This window comes from Cornus florida, unplaced genomic scaffold (assembly GCF_030987335.1).
Source record: "Cornus florida cultivar Cherokee Brave unplaced genomic scaffold, ASM3098733v1 CherokeeBrave_3.0.0_Hap2_Chr03, whole genome shotgun sequence".
Taxonomy (NCBI): Eukaryota; Viridiplantae; Streptophyta; class Magnoliopsida; order Cornales; family Cornaceae; genus Cornus; species Cornus florida.
Genome location: NW_026775573.1, coordinates 28,335,526 through 28,354,563, shown reverse-complemented (window position 1 = coordinate 28,354,563; position 19,038 = coordinate 28,335,526). Strand labels below are relative to the sequence as shown.

The 19,038-nt window shown below is 40.0% G+C and overlaps 1 protein-coding gene across 1 annotated transcript; it reads left to right on the top strand.

Moving 5' to 3' along the window:
• The first annotated feature begins 292 nt into the window (after window positions 1-292).
• LOC132301354 (FAD-linked sulfhydryl oxidase ERV1-like) lies at window positions 293-18,467 on the top strand. The gene is made up of 7 exons (XM_059798612.1): window positions 293-331; window positions 492-539; window positions 10,443-10,507; window positions 16,844-16,921; window positions 17,039-17,048; window positions 17,898-18,042; window positions 18,355-18,467. The coding sequence occupies exons 1-7, from the start codon at window positions 293-295 to the stop codon at window positions 18,465-18,467; spliced, it is 498 nt and encodes a 165-aa protein (XP_059654595.1).
• The last annotated feature ends 571 nt before the right edge of the window (window positions 18,468-19,038 follow it).

Genomic DNA, 19,038 nt, shown 5'->3' with positions numbered 1-19,038 from the left:
AAACTCACTCTAGGACTTGTTGGCTACAAAATGAAGTCTTACTCTTATTTATAGGCATCCCCATCCCTAATGGATGGCTAGGATGCATTCTAACCAACAGTGGAGATCGATTCTCTAGAATCTTTTCCCACCTTCTTCACATTTCCATACTTATCTACTGGTATCTACAACATTCTAGAACTCTCCATACTACTCCACACAATTCTGGAGAACTCTAGAATATACTACACATATCTAGAATCTTCCACACAACTCTAGACAACTCCAGAAGACTCTAGAAACTCCATTCGCCATGCAGCGTCTTCCTCAGCGTTTGCGTGTCGCCTGCGGGGCACAACCTCCATAGGCGGGGCGTGACAATATGGTGAGTTAAAATTATAACTTCAATCCCTTTCATGCAATTGATTTCCAATGTTTTATCTATGTTATGTGACATGTTCTTGACATTTAAAATATATTTGAAATTTTCAAATGGCTCTTGATCTTTGCAGTATCCAAATAATCTAACTAGACAACAAAAGAAGGATGTAAAAGAGCTGGTACGATACTCCTTCACCCTCCATCTTTGCATGTTTTATTGTACTTTAGATGGGTTTTTTAGCTTGATATATTAAAACCACATTTTCAGTTTTTTCAATGCATATTACCAAAAATTGTTCGGTTGTGGTAAACTGTGGCAAGATGCACTAAAAAAACATTTGCTAAAATGACGATTTTACAATTTTTATCATTTAACGATGTCAAATTTAGATTAAATCTAGGAGTACTCTCTTTTGAGAGAACATGTCATAGCTATGCGATGAGTAAACTGAGCATACATGTGATTAAGACATGGTGTAACTTTAGAAGGATTCAATTGGGCTGACTTGAATGTCCAAAAGGACAAGGGAAGGACAACCCAGGTTCTGGATAGAGTGGTGGAAATATTTTTTAGAAGAACTAATATTATTAAATATAATTTTTAGTAAATTCATGAAACAGGTAATGCTGAATCTAATTTGTTGGAAAAAGACTAGCATTAATTGTGATGATAATGAGGAAACATTTAAGAGGATTATAGTTAGGATCTTTAGGCATACATGCAGTTTCTGCTAGGTGAGGTCCAAACCATGTCCAATTTTAGGAGTAGAATAGGCTGTCATTCATCAGACCAAACTCAACATAAGCAAACCCTATATTTAATTTCCATATTTTCTGGTTTTGTTCTACGTCAACCAAAACATTCTCCTCTTTTTTTTTTTTTTTGAAAGGTAAGTAAGATTATATTGATAAAACCAAAGAGCAATACACAGTTAGCCTAGGCTAACTAAACAAACAAAGCCCAGATGCCAGGCCCAAATATTGATAGTCCCAAGCAACCTAAACATATAACAAATAGCCCAAATGTTACCCAAGCCCTTATGGAGCAACAGAATGCCAGTTATCTGAATCAGGATGCAATACTAAGCTGTGGCAAGGTGAAGATTCACTCTTCCATGGTTAGCGATTGTCTGGAGGCTTTGCCAGTGGTCGAATAACAGAAGTAGAGAGTTCTCATTCTTCAGTTATACGCCTGGAGGCTGGAGAGTCTGCAAATTTTGAGGACATGAGCTTCAGCCTAATCAAATCAATGACTTGCTGGAGCAGGGCATTTTGGGACAAGGATGACTTCTTGAATATCATTCGATTACGCTCTATCCAAATGTTATACACAAGAGACGCCAGTGCAAGTTTTGTAATTGAGCTGCAATGGACACCAAAGTTGGATTTCCAGTGATGAGATGCCCGGAGAATAAGATTTTGCCAAGATGATGGATTGATATAGAAACCACATTTTGCTTGAATGAATAACCACAGTGGTCTTGTGAAATCACACTTGAAGAATAAGTGGTCATGGGTTTCTAACTCAGATGAGTTACATAAGGTACAAGAAGTGGCACTGATGTGTGATGTGCACCTTTTATTCAGTATAGGCAGTCTCATTTGAATAGCAACCATAGTGTAAAAGCAAGAAGTGGCACTGATGTGTGATGTGCACCTTCTATTCAGTATAGGCAGTCTCATTTGAATAGCAACCCATAGTGTAAAAGAGAGCTCGGGGATAGAATTGTTAGACCAGACTAAGTGAGTCCATGGAATGCTTGGTAAGTGTTTGTTAAAATGGTTGAGTGTGTGGCCAATTGAGAACTTTCCATTTGGTGATGGAATCCATTTGACTTTATCACAGTTCTCTGGACATGGCAAGGGGGTATTGTTGGCCTGTAACAGATTTGGAAATAAGTTTGTGATGGTAGGTGGGAACATCCATGTGGAGTTGATAATGAATGAGCTCAGCTTGGTTTTGGTGTCAAGGCCAGTATCAATTAATTGTTGTGGAGTGAGGAGAAGGTGGAGTGGACCTAGGTTGCACCAATTGTCAAACCAAAAATTGGTAGAGGTTCCATTACCAATTTCAACCTTGACAAGAGGCTTGATAGATGAACTTAGGCCAAGAAGTCTTTTCCAACTCCAAGAGCATTGTCCAGGAGTGCTGATTTCCCAAATACTCTTCCCTTTGAGCAAGTAGAGATCAATCCATTTGACCAATAACATTTGCTTGGAGTTAATAATGTGCCAGAAATGCTTCATAACTGCAACCTCATTCCACATTGTAAGATTAGGAATGCCAAACCCTCCAGCCTTCTTAGGAAGACAACAATGCTCCCAAGCAACTTTGCAGCCTGATTTCTTGAGGGAGGGTCCATACCAAAGGAAGAATCGAAACAAGCAATCCATTTCATGAATTATGGCCATTGGAAGGATGAATTTGGAGCACCAATAAACTTGAGTTAAGAATAAGACTGCTTTGATAAGCTGCAATCTTCCAGCAAAGGAGAGGTCTTTGCTAGACCAATGAGTAATCCTGAGATTAATTTTGTCAATAAGGGATCTGCAGTCACTTGCTCTCAACATAGTTGTAGTCAAAGGAACATCAAGGTATCTCAAAGGAAGCAATTCTCAAACCCAAGGAGAGACAGTATGTTGGCCTCTAGCTATTCATTAATTCCAGTGAAGAAGCATTGACCCTTAGAGAGGTTGATGTGGAGCCCAGAGAGAGCTGTGAATGTATCCAGAACATACTTGAGGGTTTGAATACATGGAATGCTAGCATGAGATAATAACATAAGGTCATCTGCAAATATCAGGTGAGTGAGCTTCAGCTTTTTACATCTCCAATGGAATTTATATGGCATTTCATCTGTGAGCTTGTTCAAAATCAGTGAGAAAACCTGCATCACAAGAACAAACAAAAAGGGTGACAAGGGGTCTCCTTGTCTCAACCCCTTAACACATTTAAAAAATCCATTAAATTCACCATTAATGGAAATAGTAAATGATGGAGTGGTGACACAGGTTTGGATCCAATTGATAAAAATGTCTGGATAACCCATCAATTTCATAGATTTGAGAAAGAAATCCTAAGACACTGAGTCAAATGCCTTCTTGAGGTCAATCTTCAGTGAGCATCTAGGAGAGTTGTTGTGCCTGTGGTATCCATTAAGGAGCTCCTGTGCAAGCAGGATATTATTATCAACTTGCCTACCCTGAATAAAGGCTGATTGTGCTTGGTCTATGGTTGAGGATAGGGTTGGTTTAAGCTTGTTAGCAAGTAGCTTTGAAATGCATTTGTAAATAGTAGAGCATCATGAGATTGGTCTAAACTCACTGATAGTGGAAGGGTTAGGCACTTTTGAGACAAGGGAGATATAGGTGGAGTTAACCTCTCTGAGTAGCTTCCCAGTTGTGAAGAAATCTCTAATTGCCCTTGTAACATCCTGACCAATAACTGACCAAGCTTTTTTGAAGAAGTGTGCATTATAACCATCAGGTCCTGGAGCCTTGTCACTGCTGAGGGAGAAAAGGCATCGCCTAATTTTAGGGTTTGTAGGGATTGAACACAATGATTCAATAAAGGAATTAGATACAACAGGCTGGATGAGGGTCTGCAGTTGCTTCAATTCTAGGGTGGGGGTGGGGGTTCATCCCAAGGCATTGATGAAAGAAAGAAACAATTTCATTCTTAATGGCTGCTTTTGTGTTAAGTAGGATACCATCTGAGGAAGTAATGGATGTAATTTTGTTTCTGTTGCTTCTGGATGCAATAGATTTGTAGAAGTAAGAAGTGTTTAAGTCATCAAATTTGAGCCATTGGATTTTTGATTTTTGCCTGCAGTTCTTCTCCTCATTGAGCATAAGTGATGTGAGGGAATGGAGGAGATACTTTTCTTGTGTCCTCAATGCCAGATTGTCAGGTGCTGAGTCAAGAGCCAATTGACATGAAGAGAGAGAAGCTTTAACATTCTAAATTTCATCCTGAAGGGTACTTAGAGGCTTTTCAAATTTGGATTTCAAAGGCTGCTTGAGGTTTTTCAGTTTTGAAACCACTTGAAACATAATATGGACTGCAATGTGAGTATTCCAATGGGATTGCACCAGGGATAAGAAATCATCATGATCACTCCAACTATTGAAGTATCTGAATGGGACTCTTCTCTGTGGTTTTGGATTACCAAGGTTAATGATCATTAGGCTATGATCCGAGATACCTTGGGTAAGGAAGCTGCAGTGAGATAAGGGGAAAATGTTGTTCCAAGAATCATTAATAAGAACTCTGTCTAGTTTCCTTACAATGTTTGTGATCCCAGGGCTTCTATTTGACCAAGAATGAAGCACCCCTGAGAAGTTGAGATCCTTAAAATTTGCAGTGTGAAGGCACTTCCTGAAGTCCATCATAGGTTTGGAGAGCTTGCCTTTGCCACCATGATCTTCCATTGGAGACTTAATAATATTGAAATCCCCCCCAAGGATCCAAGGGGCTGAGGAGATGGCCAAAGCTTGCTGAATAATGTTATTCCATAACATTTCCCTTTCTATGGCTTCATTAGCAGCATATACAAATATGATGTAAAAGGTGGATCTGCAGCTTAGGATAGTGGCATGGCAATGGATGGCTTGTCTTGAGCATTGTAAAATTTGCAGATCAACTGCTCTAGGATTCCATAGGATCCATATCCTTCCCAGTGGTGAATGGCTATAATTGTGTGCAAGCTTCCAGTTTTTTGCAATTATTTTGTGAATTCTATTTGAATTATAGGGTTGGACTTTTGTCTCAACAATTGCAGCAATATCTGCTCTATTCTCAGTTAATAGAAGCTTAACTTCATCTTGCTTCAGGGAGCTGTTCAAGCCCCTGATATTCCATATGCCAATTACAACCATTTGACTGTCTTAAAAGGTTTCCCTTTTGGGAATAAATTCCCCATGAGGTGAATGATTTTCCTTGATTGCTTCCTCTTATTAGAGCTCTCCTTCTTGGCTTTGCCTTTACCCAAAGTTGCTGGCATGCTGTTGGTTCATTCATTTTCTGATAAACTTGTGCAGTCATCCTCCAAAGGTGGTGGTTGCTTCTCAAGCACTGTGGTTGTTGGAGGAGAAACATCATTTCCAATGATGGAGCATAGGACAAAATCAGGGGTTAAGTTTATGGGGTTGTAGGAACTCAGATCAACTTTGAGAGCCTCAACAGGTTTAAAATAATGTGTGATGATGTTTTGACCTGGTTGTAAGGCAATGGTGGTGTGGGAAGAGGAAGTTTGTTCAGTGAGGGGGATGTTATTCACATTGGAGGTATGTGGATGAGTAGATGTGGTGTGTTTCTTAAAAGGAACAACCTTCCATTCAGCTGAAGGTTGAAGGTTTTTGGTTGGGGGGAGTGAAGAGTAATAGGTTTTAGCTGAGTGACCAAAGCACTTGCATTTGTAGCAAATCACTGGTTTGTTAAGGTAATCAACAATGACATTGGTAACCTTCCCCGAGCTCTGGTGCACTTTAAGTAAAGAGGGTAGGTCTGAAGATGCATCAATCTCGACACACACCTTAGCAAATCTGGTTAATGCTTCTTTTCTGTGATAGGATCAGCAAAGAGGGGAGCTCCAATAAAGCCAGATATATAGCTAAGTCCTTGCTTGGTCCAGTAGTGTAGAGGCAATCCATACAGCTTGATCCAAATGGGAATAGAGGTGTGCTTAGATTTTTGGAAATGTGGCTCCCATTGGTAAAGAAAAATAGGCCTGTTAGCCATAAACCAAGGTCCCTCAGATAGTACTGCAGTGCATTGGTCAATTGAGGAAAAGTGAAATTCAAACAGGCCTTTCTCTGAGCTGGTAACTTTAAGGAGACTTCTCTCTGACCACAGAAAGTGAGAGATATCTTTGACCATCCCAAAGGGAAGTGCTTTATGGACAAAATATCCAAGTATACTTATTTTGAGATGGGAAAGGCCCACAGTTTCAATGTCATGGGGTGGAACAATAATGCCATCAGCTGGAAGTGTGTTGTAGATTGTCCAGTGGTAATCTGGATTGTCACATGGTAACCTCAACCCATGATGGTTTGAGATGAAGGCTAAGGGGAGTAGCACCATGTGGGTCTACAAAGGTAGTAGGTGTTGGATTAGGTAGGTTGCAGTGAGGAGGTTGACAAATTGTGGGGGTAGTGTCAGTCCTTCTACCCAAAGTAGGAGATGATGTTGTGTGTGGACATACCTCGTGGGTGGGAGTGGCCCTGAGGTCATCAGATGTTACAAATTTTTGAAGAGTAGAGAAGTGTTCAGAGACATTACCTGATGAGGATGCTTTTGAATTCAAATTCAAATTTAAACCTAGTGGAGCAGCATGGTGGTTGATGTGACAGGAATGGTGGAGATGAGATGAGGAACTCTGGCGTGAATTGTTAACTATTGTGTGCTGTTGATCTCCTTCAAGATGTGAGCCATTACCACTTGCATTTGCATTAACAGTTGAATTATCAGTGACATGAGGGTAAAGATCAATAGAGTGAAGATGGTTAGTAGCAATGATTTGATCACTAAAATCATTGACTCTGGCTCTTAGCGAAGCTTGATTCTTCAGCCCATCTCTGATGATACCTCTGAGCCAGTCCACTTCCTCAAGAAGGTACTTGTACCTGTAGTTGCTTTTGAATTCCATGAGTTCAACACGAAGCCTAAAAATTTCATCAATCAATGACTGGGTGTTATCTGGATCAATGTCATCTATAATATGGTTGTGGTCATCAGTGAACTTTAGTTGAGGTTTGCATTTTGTGGTGGATGAGAAAGAAACTTTCTTTTGAGCTTTAGGTGGATTTGTTGGTTGTGGTTTGCATATTGTGGTGAGAGAGAATGGTACTTGTAAAGGAATTTTGGTTGAGCTAGTTTGTGGGTGAGGTTGTGTGGGTCTGTGATGTTGGACTGCATTATGACGAGAGACTTTTTTAAGAATTGAAACTAGATGTTGGGGTTGTGGAATAATGTGGTTATCAAGGTTATCAAGGTTGTGGGAGTGCTTGGTGGTCAGTAGAAATGGAGGTTTAAGGTGGTTAGGCTGGGGATTCCGGTGGGAGGGCCGATTGGTTTTTGGGGCTCTCATGTTGCTTGTACAAAACATTCTCTTCTTCTGGGGGCAAACTTCATTTGGTTTTGGCTATATTGTTTGAATGTGTTATTTTATCCTTATTTTCCCAAATTTTACTCTTCGATTCCAAATAGGGTAGTAAACAGATGGATGAAGATCCAAATTCAACCAAATTAAGATCCTATGATGAAATTGAATCAGGTTAATTAGTTCTTTGAATTCTGATTGGACATAAGTTTAGTTACTACAATATAATTAGGATCCAAAATTGATTAGACTTACTATATGGTAATTTTATATGCTTTATGTTAGATTGCAGATGTTGCATTCATTGTACCTTGTACTACATTATTGTATAGTAATGTACTACTGTACTACCTTACTTTTTTTATTGTACTACCTTACTTACCACCGAGGGTTTCATGCCTATAAATAGACCTGTAATGTATTGCTCTCAATATAATTGAATATACATTATTTCTATCCTTGATAGAAATAATGTAATAGTGTAGTACAAGTACAGTGAGTACCACAATCAATTAGAAGATGATAGTCCAATAAAGTGACAATCAATTTCAATGTGTTTGGTGTGCTCATGAAATACGTCGTTATATGCAATCTAAATTGCACTCCCATTATCAAGAGAGTTTGTACGTCGTACAAGTTCATTGACTACTTGATCAAGTGAGGGCAAAGGAGACCGATGAAGAAGTTGATTGCGTACAAGCTCAAAATCTCCATAAAGACCCATCACCAATTGGTGAAGTTGAAGTTGATTACGATACGGGAAAAAATAAATAAATAAATAAATTGGCCTCAGAAGGATGTTCCCATGATGGTTCTAAAAGAGCAAACTTATCCTATAGAAATTTTATACGAACAAATAACTCGTTAATACGCTAACCGGATTCTTGCTTGAGATTGTAGAAGTAGACTATAAGCTAGTCTTGTTGAGAACCATCGGAGCCAGAGTATCGAAAATCAAACATTACCTAGACTTCCTTGGTAATGTCATAAGTCAGAACTCCCAAATTCCATGCCAATCGATGGATTCATTGTGTTGTGTCACCAGGAGATTATTTTGTGGGTATTCTTGTTCCTATCCTAATCCTAGACACGTGAAATATAGGCATTTGCATTTTCATCCTTGTAATGAACTGGTGTGTGGCGAAGACCATGGTGTACCCTTGAGGAAGCTACGCATTGATTGGCTCCAAAAAAAGTATTGTCTTATTAAGAACACCTTGAATAGGATTAGCGGCCTTGTTTTGTGTCATTTGGAGATGTCAAATGCAAAAAGGGTCTAAAAATTTGAATTCGGTGCAAAAAATTGAGTAGGAAACACCTGGTAAACTATTTGACATGGTAGGTAGGATGCTGATGTGTTAGATGACATGGCGACAAGCAGGCTTCTTGATGGTAGTATGCTGGTGTGGCAGATGACGTAGCACTATGCTAACATGTCAAAAAAGTTTGGCTTCTGGCTGATGTGTCAGAAAAGTTGGACTTCTGGCTCATGTGGGAAAGTACTAACATGGCAGTAGGTTGATATGTCTACTGACGTGGTGACAAATCAGACTGTATAGCTGATGTGGTGACCAGAGGGTCCGAGCGTGATTCCGCGTGGGGGCGTGACAGAGACAAGTGGCGCATGAAGCCGTGTTGGTGCATAGGCAAACTAGTAGAACCTTCCGGCCGTGTGTGAGGGCTCCTTGAAGGGCTTTTTGGGGTGTTTCTTGCTGGATTTTGACAATCGACTTCAGTTCTTTCGAGTGATATGGTCTGAAACTCGAAAGGATGGAAAACCTAATTCTGAATAGGGATAGTGCTTGAATAGCAATGAGACACCCCTAGGGAGTGTCACTGCTGGTGGCACCGAATGGCTAGAAAAGGACCCCGAAAAGAAAAGAGAACAAAAAGGTTTTAAAACCTTAGTTCTGATACCATGATGGACATAATGGAAGTAATGTATATTCAATTTTATTGAGAACTACACATAAAAGGCCTATTTATAGGCATGAACTCATAGGTGGTAGGTAAGGTAGAACAGTAGTAAAATACAATACAATAGTGTTGTACAAGGTACATTGAGTACATCATTGAGTATAAGATGTATAATCTAACATTTTGTCTATAATATATGAGAAAGAATTCACAATTTGAATAGAAGTAAATTAAGTTATAAAATATAATATCTTTTTAAAATTCAATTTGAACACTTGAATTCCTAATTCAACTTAAACTAGAAAGTTGTTGTTTAAGAGTCGTGATAGTCATCAGATTTGAATTAGAACTTAATTTCAGTATGCCTATGGATGCAAGTTCAGATTTCATGATATAAGCACCAGATTCATCCTGTTTAAATAGGGTGGGAACTTATCCTGTGTAACCCAATTCTGATCCTGTTTTCGGCCTGGCTTGGGAGTATTTTGTTGTTGTCCGATTGGGCTTGAGTTGAAATTCTTTTAACCGCTCTATTCGGGTTAGGTTTGGGTAGAGGAACCCAGGCCTGACCTTTATTATCAATGCTATTATTACATATAGTTTCTTAAATATTTAGTTGTATTTAGATTATTGGAATGTTTGTAGTAATGTTTTCAGCTTGGTGTATTAGCCATGATTTTTTAAAATTTTAATTTATTTTTTATTTTTTAGTGCAACCGGACCAATCAGAGCTTTACCCGACTTAAAAGGAAAAGGTGCTAGGTCAGGCTTAGGTTAGCCTATTTGGGTTGGTGGCAATGTTGGGTTCAGTCTCAGGTTGAGAATTGTATTCCTTGGTTTGCTCTAGGGATGACCCCTCAGCTCACCGACTCATTTGATTTGCACATGTATGTTTCAAGTTGTAATTGTTCTTTTTGTTTTGAATCATGTTTGAACATTGTTTTTATTCATTTGAAGGAAATAAATGAATTTAAATAAAAGCTTCCATTATGTGCGCGTGTTTCAAAGAGAGAATATTTTGTACTTACTGGCTATTAAAGCCATTGACATATTCTTAGCATGCAGATGTCAATATTATCTCAGATGTACCTGTGCAAGGAATGTGCTGATCATTTTAAAGAAGTTCTAAGGTATATAATATACTTCATTCCCTATGAATTCTTATTGTTTTTAGTTGTAAGTCTAAATTCTTTAGATTTGAAATTACATGTTTATTTACATCGGAACAATTAGTATGTTTTAATGTTGAGTATATTGTTTTTTTTCCTTCTTGCAAGCCTTTCTAGTTTGGGTGCTATATCAGAAAACTATTATTGCTTAGCAATAGGATTTTTTAGTGTCTACTATCTAATGGCAGCTTGGATTTTGTGTTTACATCAACAATACTTTTCTCCTTCCTTTTTCTGATAGGTGATAGGATTTGAACCCCGATGTTATTGTCCATATTGATCCTAAATTACCACTATGCCATGACATAAAGGGCTAGCCCAATGCACAAGGCTCCCACCATTGCGGGTCTGGGAAACTGATGTCTTGGCATGCGGAGTGGCTATTTCCATGATTCAAACTCGTAACCTCTCGGTCACAATGGAGCAACCTTACCATTACACCAAGGCCCACCCTTACTATGCCAAGTGTCACAGGGGTAAATTCGAAACACGAATCTAGTAGCCTGTGATGGCACTAAGCCAAAAATATCAACAACTTTTCTCTGAATTTATAACTTAGCTCAGCCAACTCACACTTGCTGCCTGGAACACACAGTAAGTAAAACACTCTCACACACAAGTATAGTTGCAAGAATGTAAGGACAAGAACACCCACGAGTTTTACAAAAGCACAAGGCTTCCAACCTTTTACTATTATTCACAAAACAGTACAAGGAAAGGCCTCAACCTGCAGAAGCATACAAGAGTCTCTCACAACACAACTTTATGTCTCACTCTTAATCTGCTCTCTCCACAGAACCCACGTAGGCAAATTCTCAAAACCATAAGTAACTTCCCCCAACCAACTAAGCCCACTTAGCCATGACTTATGTTGTCGATGCTTTAAGCAACATCTGAACCAACCTGGTGAACCTAGCCCGTGCCAAGCCCACTAATCTGCACCCACATATAAATGTCACTGAGTGCACGGCGTGCCAAGCCATGCAAGCCCGTGTGCACACCCAAGTGTACGCCTAAGTGCACACCCATAAGTGCACTGCTACACACCAGTGCGTACACTGGTGCTCATTTACGCGCACCATGCCTGAAAGCCCGTGTGCACACAGCTGCACGCCTGTACGCACATTGGACTGGACGCCTGCCCGCGCGCCTGTGCTCACTTGTTTGTCTTTCAGTAATTTGGAAGCTCCTATTTTGTGCAACCATCTTGGAATGGTGCAACACGTGCCCATGCACGTTGGCTAAGCCCTCTAAGCAAGCCATGCCATAGCCCAACTGATGTGCTTAACAGACCCCTCCTTAGTATAGTTCTAAGGAAATTCAGCACTCTGACAGGAGTAGACATCACCTATGCTTGAGGAGTCATAATGGCCTTTCAGACCCTTCCCGACATCCAAATCGAGTGTCGTCTACGCCAACCATCTTCTATGGACTCAAGGTAACTCCCATAAAGGTCCCGAGTCAAAACTCCAAACTTCACTTTTTGGCCATATTAATGAAAATGCCATTGGGCACCCCTAGTGCAAGCTGACAGCATCCCATGGCTGTCAGGGGGCTTGTTAAGGTCCCAACCCCGTAACAAACCTCCCCCACTTAAGAATTTCAACGTCCTCGTTGAAGTAATCACAAAGTGTCACAAGTCTTTGCCTGCAACTTAACATGTTGGCCCCGACCAACCCGAATGTTGAATATTAACACTGCAACAACTCCACTGCTACACTTGAATAATGCCATAAACCCCAACCTCCGCTTCGATTCATGACATGAATTCTGAACACCTTTGGATTCTGTCCTCACAACTAGCAACCCAAATCAGAAAAACAAATAAAGAGGGAATTCACCATTACCAACCTTGGCAATAACTCCGTGAGCATCTCTACATAGCCTTCCCCGAAGCCACACGCCCACCTGCATGTATCATGACTGTATGACAAGAGGATTGACCCAAACATTACCCTTATCTGAGTCGGAATCTCCTCCATTGGCTTCTTCAGCAACCATAACATTTACCTTTTCCTTCTTAGGATAGTCCCTCGCCCTGTGTGGACCCTTACAGATGAAGCAACCACTATCCAGCTTTTGCCTCTGCTGGATGAACGTCGCCTCTGACTTACCTTTGTCTTTCTCTTCCTTAGCAACACCATACCTCTTGGGCTTGTCACCGAACTTGCCCTTCTTCTTCAGTTTGCTGGCGGTAGTAGAGTCAGACTTTTCAATCCACAAATCTACTAGGCTGTCTGCTGCAACTATAGCAGAAGAGAGGTCGATCACTCCACTTCTCCTTAACTCGATTTGTGCCCATGATTGCAAGCCTGCCATGAAATTAAATAATTTATCCCCCTCGGACATATCTTTGATATCCATCATCAAAGATGTGAACTCTTTCACATATTCACGCACTGTACTCGTATGCTTGAGTCTCCACAATAACTCCCGAGCCACCCAGCTAGAATTTGCTGGAAGAAACTACTCATTCAGTTCTTTCCTTAGCTTTGCAAATACTGTAATTTTGGGGCGTAACTCGTCCTCCACCCGAGTCCGCCACCACAATTTAGCATCACCAGACAAATACATACTGGTAATAGTTACCTTGTCATTATCTGGAATGTGGGCTGCTCGAAAATATTGCTCCATATCCCACAAGAAATTCTCCAGATCTTTGGCACTCCTCTAGCCCCTGAATGACTTTGGTTCTGGAATTTTGATTTTGGAAGATGATGGCTTCTTACCCACAACAGTCTGATTGTGCATGACCCTCTTCAACAGAGCCACCTCACCCTCTAAATCCTTCACATGTTCTTTGAAGAGGTTTTTCATGGACATCACATCATCCGTCATAATCTGCATCTTCGAGTTTGTCTCCCCCACAAACTCTTCAAGCATTGATCGTATTGTCTGTAACTCAACTACAAACAATTCCATCTGCTCCGTCAAGGCAGCAGCATTGTCAGATTGTGGAGCACCCACCAAGGCCTCCAAACAAGTTACACGATCTCTGAGAGCTTCTGTAGTATTACCACCAGCCATAATGAACCTAACTCTGGGCTCTAATACCAACTGTCACAGGGGTAAATTCGGAACACGAATCTAGTAGCCTATGATGGCACTAAGCCAGAAATATAAACAACTTTTCTCTAAATTTCTAACTTAGCTCAGCCAACTCATACTTGCTGCCTAGAACACACAGCAAGTAAAACACTCTCACACACAAGTATAGTTGCAAGAATGTAAGGACAATAATACCCACGAATTTTACAGAAGCACAAGGCTTCCAACCTTTTACTATTATTCACAAAATAATACAAGGAAAGGCCTCAACCTGCAGAAGCATACAAGAGTTTCTCATAACACAACTTTGTGTCTCACTCTCAATCTGCTCCTTCCACAGAACCCACGTTAGCAATATATAGGCAAACTCTCAAAACCATTAGTAACTTCCCCCAACCAACTGAGCCCACTTAGCCATCTTCTGTAACCATAGGTGATAAGCGCCGAATATTATATATTCAAGCGCCCTAAATTGCATTAGTAAAGTCCGTTGTATGTTAATTTATGTAGATTATCTTCATTTCTATGTTTTTATGCATTTTCAGGTTCATTGGCCAAAATGGAACAAGAATAAGGCCTTGTGGAATCTTGAGCAACAAAAGGTGCCAATGCTGAATTCCGGCAGCAGTAGAACCTGGACTTTGCTCGCCATTTTGACCTTCCAAACTCGAGAACTGGACTTCCCTTATAACATGAAAGATTTAGAGCTCTGAATCAACTTTCCAAATCTTCAAACGGTTTGTCATTCGGAGCTCGGAGCAGAGAGTTATGGCCGTTTAACCAAAGTAGGTCTGGGCGAAGCAAGTGAAGCATGGAGCTTTTTACACTAAATTCGAGTGCTCGAGGCCTTGCTTAGAGTGCTCGAATTTTGGGCAGAATGCTCTTCGGAAATGGCTCATTTCAGCCCACTTGCACCTTGGTTTCTTCATTTTGCTTTCCTCTTTAATGAAGTGGTTGGAGATGTTGGTTAGTGGCCTTTTGGTGGTAGATAAGAGGGATATGAGCCACACAATATGAGAAAGCTTCATTTTGGGAAGATAGAGGAGAGAGAAGAGAGCAAGAAAGAGGAGTTTTTCAAGCCAACACAAGGGAGCACGAAAATGGAGTTGGATGCCTTGCTTCCTCCTTCATCTAGAGCTACCATGGGTAACTAAACCTCTTCTTAGGGAGTTGATGTAACCCTTGTCAAGTAAATATGTATTAATTGTGTTTATATTTGGGGAACTTTGCATTTATGTAACAAGTTGTCTAATCTAGAGATACACTTTGATGTATTTGTGTTTCATTCCATATTTAATCTTGTAGAGACTCTTATCTTGTCTTAGAAATTGTTTCTTCATGATTATGCTACTTACATCTTTATAGTGAGAATGAAGATGAGATTATACAATGGTTTTAATGGCATGTTGTTTAAGAAATTTGATATTCCATGGCTTAGGGAAACCTTTGATGGATTATGGCTTAGTTCTAGACTTCATGTGCACTTACCACACAAATTGAGGACTTTGATAGTTCATAGCTTAGGAAGGATACTTCATTCTATACCATAGTTTAGATAGATGACTTATGCCAACCTTGGATAGATTATACTTAATTCTTGAATGTGTGAACTTGTTGAAGATATTGTAGTTATCTTGCATTTCTACATATCATGGTTGCATGTATACTTTGTTCCCCAAGTTAATTGCAATTAGGCATGTTTATATGGATTGTGGTGAAGTCAATTCCCTAGTCTTTTCTCTATTGTTCTATCTCTTTACTTCCTAGCACACTATTGTTTTATGCACTTTGAATTCCTAGTTTAGTGACCATCAAACAAACCCTTATTACCCCTTATCATTCTAAGAACAATTCTAGACACTTAGGTTGCCATAGACTAGCGCAGTCCCAGTGGTTCGACTTACCCGACCAATAGTCCTATTTTACAATGATTCGTGCTATTGCGAAGGTTGATGTTTAATTGACCAACCGATCAATAGGTAACTTCCCCCAACCAACTGAGCCCACTTAGCCATAACTTGTGTTGTCCATGCTTTAAGCAACATCTGAGCCAACCTGGTGAACTTAGCCCGTGCCAAGCCCACTAATCTACACCCACATATAAATGTCACTGAGTGCACGGCGTGCCAAGCCATGCACGGCCGTGTGCACACCCAAGTGTACGCCCGAGTGCACACCCATAAGTGCGCTGCTACACACCGGTGCGCACGCTGGTGCTCATTTGCGCGTGCCATGCCCGAATGTTCGTGTGTACGCGGCTGCACGCCCGCGCGCACACCGGACTGGATGCCTGCCCGCGCGCCCGTGCTCACTTGTTTGCCTTTCAATAGTTTGGATGCTCCCCTCTTGTGCAACCATCTTGGAGTGGTGCAACACGTGCCCATGCACGTTGGCTAAGCCCTCTAAGCAAGCCATGCCATAGCCCAACTGATGTGCTCAACAGACCCCTCCTTAGTATAGTTCTAAGGAAAATCAGCACTCTGACAGGAGTAGACATCATCTATGCTTGATGAGTTATAATGGCCTTTCAGACCCTTCCCGTCATCTAAATCGAGTGCCGTCTACGCCAACCATCTTGCATGGATTCAAGGTACCTCCTATAAAGATCCTGAGTCAAAACTCCAAACTTCACTTTTTCTCCATATTTACGAAAATGCCGCTGGGCACCCCCAGTGCACGCTGATAGCATCCCATGGCTGTCAAGGGGCTTGTCAAGGTCCCAACCCCGTAACACCAAGACATCAGTCCAAATCCAAACATCCATTTTGACTAGGCTTTGCTTTGCATATGAGCAAAATAAAAGGCCAATGGTGGTTTAAATGGCTCGTGGAAAGGAATCCATTCTTTCCCTTTTCCCTCTCCCTTGAAACAACAATTATTCTTTTCGAATGAAATTATTCCAAAATGTAAGTGAAACTGACGCAAAAGGACTGGAGTTGATTGGCATTGCTTTTATTTTATTTTTATGCAATATCTAAGACATTTTGTTTTTTTTCCTTATATGGCTTTTTCACGTCTTTGTAGCATGTGTAGGATCATTTTAGAATTTTAAGAAAAAAGTTGTCATTTAAGATCTTCTCATCATTTTAGCTGTTCTTCATTTTATTTTAAATGCTTCAGTGTGGGATATTTTGTGCCTTCAAAATTCCAAGAAGAATGGCTGAATCATGCTATTTTTAATTGGTTTCCAAATGTTTGAATTGATAAAACTTCTGAGTGTGACTGTATTTTTGTGTATATATTTGACAGATCAAATCCTGTACAGGCTCGATTTCAGGCTGAGTTTTCCCAATGGTTATGCCATGTACACAATGTTGTTAACAGAAGGTAACAAATGTTGTTCTCAAACAAAATCTACCAGTATCATATTGTTGTTTTGAACATACAAATTGAAAAAGATAAGATTTGATTGATAAAGAATGGTGAATCATTAATGCTCTTTAGCTCTTGCATGGTAATAAGACCAGTTAACTGGACAAATTTAAACTGTTTAGTTAGTAGATGCCTTTTAGAGGTTGCATGCTTTGGACTAGGTTGTGCCGCCGGATTTTACATGACTGATTAGTAGGAGTCTGGCAAAACCATGGGGCTTGTTCTCTGTTTAACCAGTTAAATTTGCGTAGTTTTTCTGGAACTCAATGGCCAAGCTGAGCTAGGGCGATAATTTTAATAAAATTAGTCTCTTCAAATCAGGAAGCTTGTGAAGTTTTGTTAATGTTGATTTCTGGTTTGCTCTTGTTTCAACAACCTCGATAAGCTGGTATTTCCTAGGGCTGCAAGTTGGGTTGGCCCAACCCAGCCCAGTCCCAACCCAACCTCAACCCAAATCGGGATGGGTTGGGCCAACCCAAATTGTACTCAACATGGGTTATGATAATAACCCAGTCCGAATATTTTTGGACAGGTTGGGTAGGGTTAACGGGTTGAAAACTTTTTTTAATTTTTTTTTTTTTAGAAATTTATATATACATATATATATATATATAATTGATTATATTATTATTAAAAACAAATTATATATATATATATATATATTTTTTTTTTATTTAAGGCAAATCATTTTAGCCTCAACAATCGCCTCTCTCTCACCTCTCTTTGAACTTGCCTCCCCCCCCTCTCTCTCTCTGTGCAACAACTGCAAACTGCAAAATCTATAAGAATCAGAACTTCAAAGCCCATGTATTTCAGTTTCATCTATCTGTCTGCAACAATCAAAAGTTCAAAACCCATATCGGCATATCATTTCAGATTGTGCAAAAAATCAAAACCCAGATCTTTCAGTTTCCATTGCCCGCTGTTCCAGATCGAGTTCGCCGTTCACAAAGCTTCAACTGCTGTCTCTCAACTCTCAACCATTTCAGATCGTTCAACAAATCAAAACCCAGATCTTTCAGTTTTCATCACCCGCTGTTCCAGATCGGGTTCGCCGTTTGCAAGCTTCAACCGCTGTCTCTCAACTCTCAAGCTTGCCCCCTTCTCTTTATCTGCAACTGCTAACTTGAGTGTATGGGGATGGTAGAGAGAGAAAGAAAAGAGAGAGAGAGAGAGAGAGAGAGAGAGAGAGAGATAACGGAGAAAAAAAAAAAAAAAGAAATTTTTTATTTTTTTTATTTTTGGGTTGGGTTCGGGTTGAGCCCGAATCCAACCTGAATATGTCTGGGTTTTGATAAAACCCAACCCGAATATGAACCCGATTTGTAAACTTAAAGTCCAAATTTTAAATTTTCGGGTTGGGCTAGGTTAACCCGCCCAAGTTGTAGCCCTAGTATTTCCCTGTGAACGAGTTGGTGCGCGGTGGGGCGAGTTGGAGTGTGAACAGCGTGCGTGTGATCTACAAGGAACTACAACAAATTTTGGCAATGATATACATTAAATGAGAGAACTCATTACTTTAATTTACAGGAAATTAACAAATGATGGAGTTTCTGTGTTATTATGATGTTATTGTACATGGGAACCTCTTTTTGTTATCAGATCTTATCCTGGGAAGTACGAGCTAGGTTGTCTATTTGGCTGTTGCTTTTCTCTCTTGGCCTTTCAAGTTCATATACTATTGCTTCATTCTTTGTCTAGATCATGTAATTTTCTTTTTCCTTTCTTTTTCTTTTGCTTCCTTAGGACTGTATGGAACCTTCTTCTTTTTTTTTTTCCTCTCTCTTTCCTGGCAAGCTAGGAGGGGGGGACTGGAACACAAGCATACCTTTACTGAGTATTGAATCTTGGTGTTGTGGTTAGATTGACACAAGCCGAGTATTGAATCTTGTATTCTATCTTGTTGTGGTGGTTACGAAAATTCTACACAAGTCCTTAAAAGTTTAGAAATATTGTCAACTATTTTAGGCCTTAATTAAACTTTAACATTGCAGCATGTGAGATAGCTTTGACAATTCACTATAAATTGCATCTCAAGTAAAGGTTATTCATGTTATGTACTGATAAGCGCT

Coding starts and splice junctions, on each gene's coding strand:
- LOC132301354 (XM_059798612.1), top strand. CDS start 293: ATGCAGCGTCTTCCTCAGCGTTTGCGTGTCGCCTGCGGG. Junction 10,508..16,843: donor CATTTTAAAGAAGTTCTAAG/GTATATAATATA, acceptor TATATTTGACAG/ATCAAATCCTGTACAGGCTC. Junction 18,043..18,354: donor GTTTGCAAGCTTCAACCGCT/GTCTCTCAACTC, acceptor CCCAAGTTGTAG/CCCTAGTATTTCCCTGTGAA.